This window comes from Serinus canaria, chromosome 4 (genome assembly GCF_022539315.1).
Source record: "Serinus canaria isolate serCan28SL12 chromosome 4, serCan2020, whole genome shotgun sequence".
Classification (NCBI taxonomy): Eukaryota; Metazoa; Chordata; class Aves; order Passeriformes; family Fringillidae; genus Serinus; species Serinus canaria.
In genome coordinates this window covers 34,134,197-34,147,573 of record NC_066317.1, presented here as the reverse complement: position 1 = coordinate 34,147,573, position 13,377 = coordinate 34,134,197, and the positions used below count along the sequence as shown (strand labels likewise).

General features: G+C 40.0%; 1 protein-coding gene across 4 annotated transcripts; it reads left to right on the top strand.

Annotated features, from left to right (window-relative positions):
- Nucleotides 1-1,491: 1,491 nt before the first annotated feature.
- On the top strand, nt 1,492-7,643 carry CBR4 (carbonyl reductase 4). 4 transcript variants are annotated; one of them, XM_030239538.2, is made up of 7 exons: nt 1,492-1,618; nt 2,404-2,511; nt 3,531-3,691; nt 4,228-4,345; nt 4,818-4,954; nt 5,562-5,696; nt 7,080-7,643. In XM_030239538.2, exons 3-7 carry the CDS (start codon nt 3,550-3,552, stop codon nt 7,256-7,258), a joined length of 711 nt encoding a protein of 236 aa, XP_030095398.1. In that variant the 5' UTR covers nt 1,492-1,618; nt 2,404-2,511; nt 3,531-3,549; the 3' UTR covers nt 7,259-7,643. The 4 variants fall into 4 exon arrangements, with proteins under 4 accessions (XP_030095398.1, XP_030095395.1, XP_030095396.1 ...); XM_030239535.2 differs by having other exon boundaries at nt 4,225-4,345; XM_030239536.2 differs by lacking the exon at nt 2,404-2,511 and having other exon boundaries at nt 1,497-1,618; nt 4,225-4,345.
- Nucleotides 7,644-13,377: the final 5,734 nt, after the last annotated feature.

Genomic DNA, 13,377 nt, shown 5'->3' with positions numbered 1-13,377 from the left:
AAACCCCCACACTAAACTCATGCTTACTTCTGTCAGCAAAATCTTAAAATCTTAACAGTACAGGTCAGATTAGTCTTTAACTTTCTTACAAGGGTAGGTCAGCTGTATGGCTGAGGACACAGGTCAGAAATAAGGTAGTCATAATTACTTATAATTTTTTTCATTTAACTATAAGCATCATGTTGTAGAAGGACAGCAGCAGGCAGATTTTATTTTCTCTGCAGTATACGCATCTTCAGAAAACATCACTAAGGACCATTTTTTTGCACTCTATGTTACTTTGCTTGTAAGCTTCACTTGAAGAAAAAGCTATCCTGGTCCTTAATTATGCTAGGTACCAGAAGTCTTGGCCAGAGACTATTCTGAGTCACAGTCTCATCTGTCAGTGCCTTTTCTTCTTTAATACTGAGAGGCATCCAGGCTTTTTTGAGGCCTTCAGGCTTTCAGAATATGGCATGATTTGAAACATCATTGTACCACAAAATCTCATTCACTCTTTTGAAAAGAGCCACTTGCAATCTAAATATATTTGCCAAAAGAAACTAATTATCATAATAGCTTTTCTTGAGAATTTTATTTTTGTTAGAGATGCCCACCTGTCTGCCAATGCCTAAGTCTGTTTTTTTTTTTTCTATATGTAAGGAATAATCTGTGGAAGAAGAATCCCACATGCATAGAACTAATGCTATTAAATGCTCTACAGCTCCCCTGAAACACATATAATCTGAAATCCTGAAAAACACCTTACAAGTCAAAAGCAAGAACTGTATGTTTGCTCATAGAAACTCCAGCAGGATTTCAGCATATTACTCTGCAGAAAAATTATTATTTTTATTATTATTAATAACAACAATTTTTCTCAAAAAAATTCTGAAGCATACTCTTGTACAAAATTGTCATAGCTTTTGTTAGTATTCCTCAGAGGGTAAATTTACTCAGTGTGTGTGACTTAGTTAAGAGTCCACAGAAACCCCTCCAGCACATCACCAGACATGGATCATAACTGTAAACAGCATTACTGTTAGAACAGTTTTTTTAACATTAGTATTATTGCATATAATGAAATTTGCTTTGGTTCCTGAATAAGAACTCTCACAGATGCTTCTGTATTTTGGGCTTATCTACCTTAACGCTTTTGAAATTTAACTCTTCTGGTACAGTGAGACAGCATAGAAGATCCTTGGGATTTTTGGGGCAAGGGTAAGTGAAAATGAAACAAAATCCTGATTCATCTACTTGTTTGTATCTCTAGATGAAGCACACTTTTGTGCAGGAAACGGGTAACAAGGGCAGCACTGAGAGCTTCGGCTCCACGCCGGACACTGAAAAACGGAGCTGCAAAGCGGCAAGCGTGAGGTGAAAGCCGAGAGGCCTCTCGCGTGCCAGGCCGCTGAGGCCTGAGCCCCTCAGTGCCGTGCCGGGCCCCGTCCCGCCGCAGAGGCAGGGGAGCGCCCCGGGCCCGCCGCCCCGGCTCCTTCTGCCGCTGCAACCGGCGGCCGGTGCCCCCGGTGGTGACGTCAGGCCGCTCGCCGTGACGCCTGCGCTCAGCGCGGAGCGGAACCGGCCTGCCCGGGGAGGGACCCGCGCTCCGTGAGGGAAGCGAGCTGGCGGCCGGGAGGTACCGGAGCGCACGTGGAACGCGCTCCTCGCGTTCTGCTCCCGTGCCCGTGGCGGGGCGGCAGGCGCAGCCCGCGCCTGGCTCGGGGCAGGGGGGGGACAGCGCGGGGCGGCCGCGGGGACACGCAGGGACAGCGCGAAGCGGCCCCACTGCCACCGTGGCACCGGCGGCGCGCGGGCTGCGGTCCCGGCGTGCCCTGCGGGCGCCGCTTCCCGCTGTCCGTGCCGAGGGCTCCACCTGCAGCCGGGCCCGGGCGGCAGCCCAGCTGAGCCCCACCGCCGGCACGGACTGAGGAGGGAAGGAGGGATGGGCCGGGCTCGGCTGCGGGAACCCCGCTCGCCCTTGTTTAAAGGTGCCCTCCTTAGGTTGGCAGCCGGGCGCTCCGGGGCGGTGCCACCGGAGCCCCGGCCTCACGCTTTAGGTAGTTTGGCTCTGAAAGAAGAGCGAAGGTGATACAGGTGCCTGCGTGTGCCTGTTGCTCCAAGTATACCTGGTTTTCCCTTCCCTTATTTATCCAGGGAGCAGCGGGGCATTACTGCTGCTGTAGCTTTTCCCTCCTAAGTCCCAGCTGCAGGGAGCCTGTAGGGCGTTCCTGTGTTAAAGAACAAGTTATATATACTGTGTTGCAGGTAGGCCCTGTGCCCCAGCCTGGTTAGTCCACAAGGGGCTTTCTCTGCTCTGAGAACTTGCCAGGAAAGGCAGACGCATGGGTTGGTTTCAGGCACTTGTGTATACTTAAGGAAAAGGACAGACCGGCTGCTTGTTCTGTTTGGACTCTGTCACAGGAGACCAAAATCATCACGAGTTGGTGGTGGCCTGGCACACTTAGTACCACGTGCTTTTTTGATTATCACTCATCCAGAAGGATTTAATAGACCTCAGTGAGGCCAAGGGTAAGTTCTAAGGACTGGGACACTCTTTAGTGATTATTGAATAGCTTCCACATGTGTAGAAGTAACTGAATAGACCTGAAAGAGGATACAGGTGGAGAGTGAAATAGTGAGAGGAAGGGATGAGGAGAAATGCATAGAATTATCTAATCAGAAAGCAAATTAGGAACAAAAGGAAGTACTTTCCCACAAATAATAAAACTCGTTGCCTCGGGATGAAGACAGTATAATTGGGTTCCAAAAGGATTTATTCAAATGTATGGAAAAAAGATTCATTGTTACTGCTTAACTCTGCCTCTGTCTCCTCAGGAAATCCTGAAACAGCTGATTGGTTTCTAGAGCTTGCAGAATAAAAGATCATTCTACAGAAGTACTTTCTTTGTGTACTCCATTCTAAACATCAAAGCTAGCTACTTCAGAATCGTTTCATATTTCAAAAAGCTTTTTTTCTTCCTTCAAAAGCAGAAACAAAAAACCCCAGGCCAGTGGTAAAACACAGTCTGACAGTATTAAACCAGTGTAAATTCAATAGTTTCAAATCATACTCAGTAACATTTGCACTGGTGGGGTCCAACACAGATACTTTGGATGGAGTGAGACCTTGAGGCTAAATGACTTCAGCACAAGAATAGTGGTTGCAAGAACAATATAATTACAACCAGTACATCAGCTTTGAATAAGCAGCTGAACAATACATTACGGCCTTTAGGTATAAATCACGTAATTCATCAATTGAATAAGGATTGCCATAACTCTGGTATTGGAATGCTTGATTATGTGCGTGATTCTAAATTTTTTTTACTGGTTCATAAATATTTAAAAATTAACTTTCATTTGTAGAGGTGGTGTCTAGTTCAGCTGTTTATTTTGAATAAAAAAGGAATACAAATGAATGAATAAAAACCAAATCACTGATTTTGTGCTGTTACAAACTGCTGCAAACAGGTAAAGCCTGTGATGTTTACAAGAACAGCAGTTAATGTCTTGCTCTACTGGACACGAAGTTGTTGGTTTATTTGCAGTTTATGGATTATTTTGAAGATGGGCAAGGTCTGTGCTGTTTTTGGAGGATCCCGTGGGATAGGCAGAGCTGTGGCAGAGCTCCTGGCGCAGAAGGGCTGCCGCCTGGCCATCATTGCTAGGAACCTGGAGGTGGCCCAAAGCACTGCCCGTGACCTTGGTGGTACGTATGCTGCTGTGCCCTTCTCTCTGCTCCGTGCTTAGGTGAATTGTGAAAACAGCATTGTTAAAACCCCTCCTTGTTCAACTAGATGGAAAGGAAAATAAAGGCTGAGGAGTATTAAAAACTAGCTGTATTGCTTCGATTCTGTTTTCACAATGGTTGTTGAGAAAGCAGATTACCTTTTTTATCTGCATGATGGGAATTTTAAGATGGATGGAATTCTTTGGGGTCACAATAGAGGTGGTGTGAATGGAGTCATCCTCAGCTCCTGAAGAAGCCAGGATGGAGGCCAGTCTGCTCATGCTGAACTTCTGACTCCAAAAGGCAAAAAATATTAAACAAGGAATTGTCACATAACTAATGAATACAATACTTGAAAATAGTCTTTATTTAATTGCCTGGGGATTAAATAGGTTCCTTAAATTATAGCTAGTTCAATATCTGTTTTGCAATTGAGCTGATACATTCTGAAGAAGATTTATGAATTTTAAATACAGCTTTTATTGTGATGTTACAAAAATATTTCAATACAGCAGGACATCTGGCACTTAGCTGTGATGTATCCAGTGAAAAAGAAGTCCAGAAGGCTTTTGAGGAGATGCAGAGGAATTTGGGTCCTATTAACTACTTGGTTAATGCAGCTGGGATCAACAGGTTGGTTACTCCTTACAAGACTATAGGTAATTCTAAATGAACGCAGCCCACTGTAAGGTGCTCTGGCCCTTTGTGCTTGGTAAGAGTGTTGTTAATGAGCACATCTGAAAACAATATTAAGTGCTTGCCAATATTTTGTTCCTGATGGCAGTAAAATGCTAACAGATGATACAGCTTTCACTGTAGTTTCTGCATTCTGAGTTTGACTTCCCCCTCTATTCTTTCTTCCACTTTTTCCCCCCAGAATGGTCCAAAACAGTGCTTGATACTACTCTGCAAAGGAGGCTCTGTGTCCAGAAGCATGGCTAACTTGTTTTTTGCTACGTGTAGCTCTAGCAGCATTGTCATTTTGAATGCTCAAATGTGTGGAACCACATACACTCCCATTCATATTCTGTCCAATTTTTTTTTAATGAGTAAACATCATCGGGGGGTTTTTCATTGAATTCTTTGGGTTTTTTTGGTTTGTCAGAGATGGTTTGCTACTGAGAACCAAGACTGAAGATATGATAGCCCAGATTCACACTAACCTTTTGGGAACAATGCTGACATGCAAGGCTGCTCTAAAGGTCATGATTCAACAGCAGGGAGGTGCTATTGTCAATATTGGTAAGTTTCTTATGTAAGCCAGTGGAGTTCTGTGTACTAGTCTTCTGGAAATGTTTAGCAGGTGTAACATATTACATTGCTTGTTACAATTCACTTGTTTTCCTTTTCCTTGTATTTAGACAGTCTATATTTAGCCTTTCTTTTTAAATGCTTATTCTTTTGTGTAATTTCAGCAACTTCCAAATGGCTTTTTTAAAGTAATTAACACCTCAGAGTTTGTATTTTATTGAAAAAAGAAACTTTGCTATTCTTCACCAATTCTTTCAATATCTATATATACCAGATGCTGGCAATTAACTTAGAATTGATAGGTTCAGTCAGTTTCTTTCTTTCTTTCTTTAATCTGGGCAAGGATACTTTTTTTAGAAAAGTCTTAATTTTTCTCTCCTGGTGCTTGCTGGTCAACATAGATACATGAATTATACAAAAATCATAACTAATTGGGACATTTGCTTATCCTAGCAGGCTAAAGTGCATAAAGTCATGCATATTTCACTATTTCCTTGTGATTTCATTTTTCATTCCAGGTTTAAAACTAAAATGATAAAGATAGTACAATGTTTCAAGTTACCCATTTAATCTTCTCTTTGGTGTTTCTTTATTTTAGGGAGTATTGTAGGACTTAAAGGCAACTCTGGTCAAAGTGTGTATAGTGCTACCAAAGCAGGATTAGTTGGATTTTCACGCTCTCTTGCTAAAGAAGTAGCAAAAAAGCAAATTCGAGTCAACGTTGTTGCTCCAGGTTAGTTCTTGAGGAATTCCTGCCTCCTTGACTGTTGCAATTCATTAAGACTGTGGATATTTATTGTGCTCTGAATTAAGACTATTAATTTCTATTAATTTCTATTATTTTCTTCAGCTTTGTAAGCAAATATTTTTAGTATCTTTTGTTTGTTTGTTTAAAGCATAATACGTTCATTTAGAAAACGTTCAGTCTTATTAAGGGAACACCAAGAAATTTGGGAGAGTGAGTCTACCTATTCCTCTATCCATTATTACATAATGAATGTAGTTTTTCTTCTTTGATCCTTCTTCCAAACTTGCTGTCCTTGCAGAGGGAAGGATTAGATCTAATTAGAGATAGGGAGCTACCATTGTCTCCAGCTAGAGGATGCTTGTTTGGTATTAGGGAATCATGACAGACCATAAGAAAGCTGTCATAAAAGCACCCCTGTCTCCTGTAGTAAAAGGAGGAAGTCATGAAAGTTATTTCTGTAAGCAAAGGCTGTGATTTTGTAAGATGATCTAGTTCAAGCAAACTGCCACCCTTAAGGAAAAATCCCTTCTGTATTTTCTGAATTTTTCCACTCATAACTGTGTACACTGCAGCTCACCTTCTACTGCCTCTGATGCCTTTCAGAATCCTGCGTGAACCTGTTCAGCTTGTGAACTAGGCAGGAAAAATACTTTTATTCTTTAGTGAGTTAAGCAGCTCATCCACAACCATCATAAAGGGGCAGAGTATTACAGTAGAAAGCAAAAGGGAGGCTTTCCCTACTTGATGGCAGCTAGAAGGCAGGTAAGATCAGCTCTTTATAAAGCTGCAGCTTGTGTGTAGGGTTGTGCAGCCGTGGGAAAGCCAAATTTCAAATGATGGAAAACTGTAAAAAAAGGTCCTTCAAAAATGTCAAGAAATATTCTTCAAATGAGTGCTCTAATAAAAACTATGCAAGAACTGCCATAAGTTCTAAAATAGAATGCAAACACTTTAAAGTCTGAGAGGGTTTCCTGCCAGACATTTTGTGCTCATATTTTAATTGAGAACATTTTGGTGAAATGAGTATATTTTGTCTTTTAGAATAGTGATATTAAATATAGTTTTTTGATTGAATTTTAGTTACTCTTTCTTGTTTGGTTTTGTTTGGATTTTTTTAATGGACTTCTATAGATCTCTGCATTTTGGTTATTGCATCATTGCTTCCAAAAACGAAGCAATGATGCTATAACCAAAATGAGAAAGTGGTTTTGGCCATCAAATGATGTGGGCTGCTTTGGGAGACTTTGAAGAATGGTAACTGGTGCTGAATCCTGGTAATAGATTTCACTTTGTAAGATTCAGTGGGAAATCCACTAGATAAATTTAGTCAAAGGTTAGGTAACTCTTGATATATCTCTCTGCTCTTAGGCTTTATTCACACAGAGATGACAGCTCATTTGGAAGAAGATCAGTTGAAGAAAGCAATTCTCCTTGGAAGATTTGGAGAGCCTCATGAAGTTGCACAAGCTGTTGTCTTTCTTCTAGAAGCCTCATATATTACAGGGAGTGTTCTGGTTGTAGATGGAGGCTTGCAGCTTATGACCTAAGTACTGCCTTGGATAAATGACTGCTTTAATGTCATGATGGTCATATATAAATATGTATTAAATAAAGGGAGAGGGTTGGAAATCATTTGAAGATTGATGTACATAATTGGCTTGGTCTTTTTTAGTCAGAGGAGAAATTCAGCAGCAGTGAAGTGCAGCGTGTGTGTTTAGCTGCCTGAAAGAGTCTGTTTGGTGTTGCAAAGTCTGTGTATGAAACAATTTGAAAAAGATCTGGTTTTGATACAGTGATAGCTTTAATAATGTGCTGATGTGTTTTTAAAGCACTGTATTTTTATAAAGTCCTGTTTGTTAATTTGGGAGAGAATGCGATTTTATTTGAATTATCATGTTACACAAAGGTTAATAAAGTGCAAAGACATGTTTATTGGGTGGCAGGTATGATTGCATCAAGTTCTTCAAGTAGGGTAAAGATTGTGAACTGCATAGTTTTGCATTCTTATCAGTTAGTCCCTACAAAGTAGCAAGGAGTTTCCTTTGAGCTTTGTTTGTTTGTACCTAACACTATAAAGCTAGGAACTTCTAGATCTTCAGCATACCTGAATTGCCTTTAGAAGCTTTAATTATACAATGTGTTTTTATAAAGACAAAGCCTACTCGGTGCCATTCCTGAATGTCTGTACAGCACTCACTCAAGCCAGGGGCTCTTGTGTGTGCCCACTGAAGTATTGCTACAGCATTGGAGCTGCTAATCCTGTCGTGCTCTCAGCTTGAGCTGCACATGCACTGCTGAGCACTACAGCTGCAGACCTTGCTCTGTAAGACACTGCAAGGACTCAGTTGATGCTTAGAACATGGATCACTTCCAGAGCACCAAGTCAAGGCGTTTTGTGTTTTGCTCTGTATCTTCATGAACACTCAGTTCAGCTGTTGAGCTCCCTCATATGTGTGTATAGTCAATAAAATGGCCATTTATTTTATTCAAAGCAGCTTTTGAAGCAGAGTAATTATTCCGCTGTAAATGATTCTGAGTGTTCCTGTCTTGCTGAAAACTTACCAAATGTTTGACCTCAGGCTTTTCTATTGAGCTCAAGTAATTTTTGATAATTTATGTTTTTATTATCTCTGAAGAAAACTATGAATGTCATTCAGGACCTTCAATTCTTAGCTCTGGTGTTCATTGCATCATGATCCAGATGTTGATTCAGCTTTTGAAATTACTTTCCATCTTGGCTCACACCACAATACAGAAAGATCTCACTGATGATAACTGTGTCTTTAAAGTTGGAGATTTTCTTCATTTGTGCAGCTGAGAAATTTTGTCTTTGTGCCAGAAAACAATACATGTTCAAGCTTCTTGCAGGTATGTATTGAGAAATAATACAAAGAGTACTTATATGATCAGGAGATTTTACACTTGGTTGTGCTACTTACTTTGGAATATAAAATACCATGGAAGTAATCCTTCCAGAAGTCCTTATCTTCCTGTTATTGCTGTTATGTGTCATATGTGTCTTTGCACCAAAAATATAATTGCTAATTATGTTTTTCCTTGATAGAAGGAATTGGCGAGAGATGATGTGAAGTTTTTCCAAGGGCACTGAAGGTGAGGAAGGACAGCTGGTACATTTTCACTAGTCAAGTAGGAATATGTCAGTGACTTGGCTGCTGCCCATACCTGCCCTTGGTATTTTACAAACAAACCCTGTGTGACATTTCTTGACCAAAAGCCAAACCTAAGAAACTAGAAATAATTTCCTTTTAGTAAGTTCTGACCCTAATTATTATTATCCTTTTTTTTTTTTTTTTTTTGGTAAGGGAGTTGTTAAATAAGTTATTAGCAATGGAATTTTTAGTTTATATTTGCAATTAAAATCTGAAATAATGCTGTCCGAAAAATCTCAGCATGCCACAAAGTAATTTCTTTAAAAGCTTCCAGTACATACTATGTTTTTATTATTGCTGTTGCCATAGGGCCAGACTGAAGTGTTGGTAGCTTTAAATCATACTTTTAAAAAGCTTCCCCCCCACCCTTTTCTTTGAACTGGTAAATTAGAACTGAAAACTGGTTAACATAATCCTGAATCTGTCTGACCTGGTGTGATGTCTTGGACAGGGGAAGTAGGGACTGTGCAGGGTAGGTAGCAGATCAGGTGTGTGTCTCCTTAGAAGACTTTGGTATCTCCAGCAGTTTGTGCCTGGGATATTTGAACCCACCAGTGTGTATGTGTAGCTCTGGTTGAGGCCTGCAGGCATTAGAAACAGCCCTCAGGTGCTCTCTCTTTCGCTTTTGAGTTTGTAGACCTCTATCTGATCCTGCCTGCCTTAGTTGTTTCTGTTTCGTACTGAAGTGTCATATTTCTTTTAATTACTTGTTGCTGGAGAGCTGTTTTGTATCTTAAATTGTCTTTATTGAACTTTGCTTTACTCTTCCAGTTTCTTAAGGAAGAAGCACCAGGTAGAATTTTTTGCAGAATTCACAGTGGATCTATTAAAAAAATTAAATTATTTGATGTTTTGTTTTATATTGTGTTTAAAAATGATGCCTAGGTGTTTTGCTTTTTCCTAACCTTTGCACTTATATTTTCAGGACAATAACTCAGTCTTGAATAATTAATGGTCAACTTGGAGTTCCACATATATTACAAAAGTCTGAATTTTTGTTGTTTTTCGGCATAAATTGTTCTCAAATTTGAGTCTGGTTTGCTGATTCTAACACCTATTTCCTCATGGTTCTGCAATTTTTTAATTATTTAATCCCTTTGTGACTTTGACTGACTTAATGTTACTAGAGTACACTGTGGCATTCAGAAACTGCTGTCTCAGAGCCCTTAGAAATAGGTTGTACTTTACCTGCTCCACCAGGGGAACTATGGTGTTTTATTGGCACTGCACATCCTTAGGGGAGAGCATCTGCTGATTCATACCCTTTGTCTTCTATCTTTAAACAACATACTGATATGACAACTTCTTTTGGCAGCACAACATCTTTAGTAGTTTTTGGCAAGGGAATGTGTCAGATGCCTTTAGAATTTCAAGTATGCACCATTATTAGCTCTCAATACTCTCATCTCTTGCTTATCAAACATGATTTTCCTTTGCAAAAGCAGCTCTGTATGTTTATCCTGTTATTTTCTTGGCTTTAGAACAATTTCTGGCACTTTGCTATATACAGAAAAATATATTTAGGCTCAATTCCCTGGATCCCTCTGGAATCTCTTCTTAAAAAAAAAAGTGGTCCTTCCACCCACTAAAATCACAAGAACTTGCTGTCATACTGGTCAGCTTCTGGTCACTTGAGGCAGGTTTCACTCAGAAGTTTCCCACTGCAGTTACTTGGTTTCTTTTAGAACTGGGGAGTGAAAGCCCTCATCTATCCCCTTTGTCACTCTGTAACCTTTCCTGATGTAAAGGAAGGAGTAAAACCTTCAGCGAGGTGTCTGTAGAAGTTCTCCTCTAATTCCTTCATGGTACCAAAAACTGATCATAGAGATTTGTTCAGAGTCTGGGGATTTTTTTTCTCAGTGAGTTTTCCTTCTCTTCCTTCTCTGAGCTGTTTGTGTTTTACTTTAATCATCTGCTTGTCTTCTTCAGGCACAGTTCCTGTTCCTGAGGTGCCAATGCACTTCTGCAGATTATTCCTCTGCACTCTGATCTGGATGTAAATGTTACATTCAGTGACTGATTCCATTGGACTCCTAAAGCTAGATTGCTGGTTTTACAAAGGTTGATGTTTGAATGCTAGGAGCTTCCCCCTCTCCACAAAAGATTTAATTTGATGTGTGTGTTTAAAATTGTTGTACTGAAGTTCAGTATGTTCAATCTTAGTGTTGTCATTGGTCTGCATCTTAATTTTGACTTGTCTTTTTGGCTTCATTTTAATATTTTCTTATTATATGTTGCTTCTTTTTTACGGAAGTCTGAGGTAGTGGACTTCTGTCTTTATTAATAAACTTGGTCAATATAAATAAAAGTGAAATAAATGCAGAAATAAAAGTCACCATTCAAAAAAAAAAATCACTATTTGAAAGTAGCATTTTGGCTCAGGCCGTGTATGGCTGGGGTGACCACAGCCAGAGTTGGGTGGCCCTGATCAGTTGCATGAAAAAGAATATATTAAAAAAGTGATCTTGGCCTCTTCAGTGTGACATTTATCCAACATACTCATGACTTCTGTCTGTCATCACAGTTACATTGCTGGCCTTAGACGTCTCAGATATCATAGCTATGGCTATATATGTCCATCTTAATGGTGTGAGTACCAATATCATCTAATAACAGAGTTTACCTTGCTAGGTTTGGAAATTCAATCCATGTTTGATTGGATGATTTAATATGTTGATATTTATTTTTATATAAAAATATAAAAATATTCTTCTATATATTTTGTATCAATATCTTACTTTTTTATTTTGCTTCCATCATATTTCTGGTATGTCTGTTTTGTCACTGTCCTTGATTAAAAGCAGACATTTGGGCTTTACATCTTGTGCTGCTGGCATTTTTGCCAAGCTGTATATAAATGTTTGGGGTTTTTTGCATATGGGTGTTGGTGGGTCAGACTGCACTTGACTGACTTACAATGATTACTCAATTGAATTTTGAAAACTTCTCTGCACTATCATATTAGATACGGTTTCTGTGATTCCATTACTAATGGAAGTGAGAAAATGTGCTCTTATCCAGCTAATGTTTCTTTACCTGCTATGTTGCTTAAAAGTCTCCTATAATCTCTTAAACACTAGCATCTTTTTTCCTTTTTTTCTCTTTAAGAATATTTTATGGCTTCCCACTACTCCATGTTTCTGCAGTTTTTAAAGAATCTGTAGTCCTGTTCCTAGAACTTTTTTTCCAGGTGTGCATTGAAACTTTGCCTCATCCACCTAATTTTGGGAGCATTTAAAGAAGGCTGCAGTGCAAGTCTGGTCTTTAACGTACTCTGTGTTTTATTCCACATCTTTTCTCCTGCCCCACCCCATCTCACTGTTTTGTACATGGCCTTTCACTGCCATCACAGAATTTCTAAGGAGACCATCAAGGCAGGTTTTGAGGGTGGCTGCTTTTGCAGTTGTCATTTAATTCAGCATGCAGTCCTATTACACAGCAACCCTCTTTCTGACTCACCCATAATGATTGCTTTGAGTTTTTACTCAGCTGGGTTCCTGCTTCAGAGAGGATATCCTTGCTAAAAGAAGGTTGTGTAGCACAGTATTGTGACCTGCCTAGTCACTGCCAAGTTTGGAAACCTAAAATTGTTCTTCTGTTGGCTTTGAGTTTGATTCAGTTCAAAGTTCATAGGTAGTGTGATTTGCATGTTCTGGGGTTTAGTTGAAGCACATTGTAAACCTAGACAGTTAATTTTTTTGTATTCTTCTCTGCATTTTTCTAATGTTTGGGAAGATGATGGATTACTCTTGTTCATCTTTTGTCCTAGGTAGGACATGGAGCCTTACTTCTCCTTATCTCTTAAGAAATATGTTTGTAACTTAGAATTTGCTGTAGTGAGCTCACTGTCTAGCAGTCTTCTTGCTCTTGGGGCATCTGTTGCAATGGATGGGCTGGATGGCCTCTGAGCAAACCTGGTCTAGTGGGAGGTGTCCCTGCCCATGGCAGGGGGCTTGGAACTAGATAATCTTTAGGGTTCCTTCCAACCCAAGCCAACTGTGATTCTGTGATTATTGTCAGTAAAAGTTTGTAGCAGGACACATAAAATGTTCATGAGGTGGTTTTGGTTTGGGATTTTTTAAAAGATTGCAGCTGTAAGGAGGAGCTCTGGTGGGGAACAGCTTTTGCAGACTGTGGTAACAGAAGTATATGGTGTTGTCTGAGTTGGTGCATGCTGAGTAAGGGTTGTATCCCATGAAGAGATTTCACTGTGGCCTCCTGAGGGCAGTCTATCCTAAGGCATTATTGTATTGGTAATGACTTGGTGAGTAAACCTGTATTGTTTTAGGGAAGTAGCCTGTGTAGATGCTAAGCTGATGGCTGGCATCCCTGTTACTGGTTTTGTAAAATCCTGTTCCATATATCCTGAGCTGCTGGAAGTTGTAAGGCATGACTTTTAGAGATGGAAAGGATTTCATACTGTGATTAGTGAAATTTGGATAGGAAGTGGATATCTTAATCCCAGCCTGCAAAATCTCTTCGTTATAATAGCACCT

Excerpts from the sequence above, each read along its gene's own strand:
- CBR4 (XM_030239535.2), top strand. The coding sequence starts at position 3,550 with ATGGGCAAGGTCTGTGCTGTTTTTGGAGGATCCCGTGGGATAGGCAGA. Across the intron at positions 4,346-4,817 it reads AATGCAGCTGGGATCAACAG|AGATGGTTTGCTACTGAGAA; the intron begins GTTGGTTACTCC and ends TTGGTTTGTCAG. Across the intron at positions 4,955-5,561 it reads AGGTGCTATTGTCAATATTG|GGAGTATTGTAGGACTTAAA; the intron begins GTAAGTTTCTTA and ends TCTTTATTTTAG.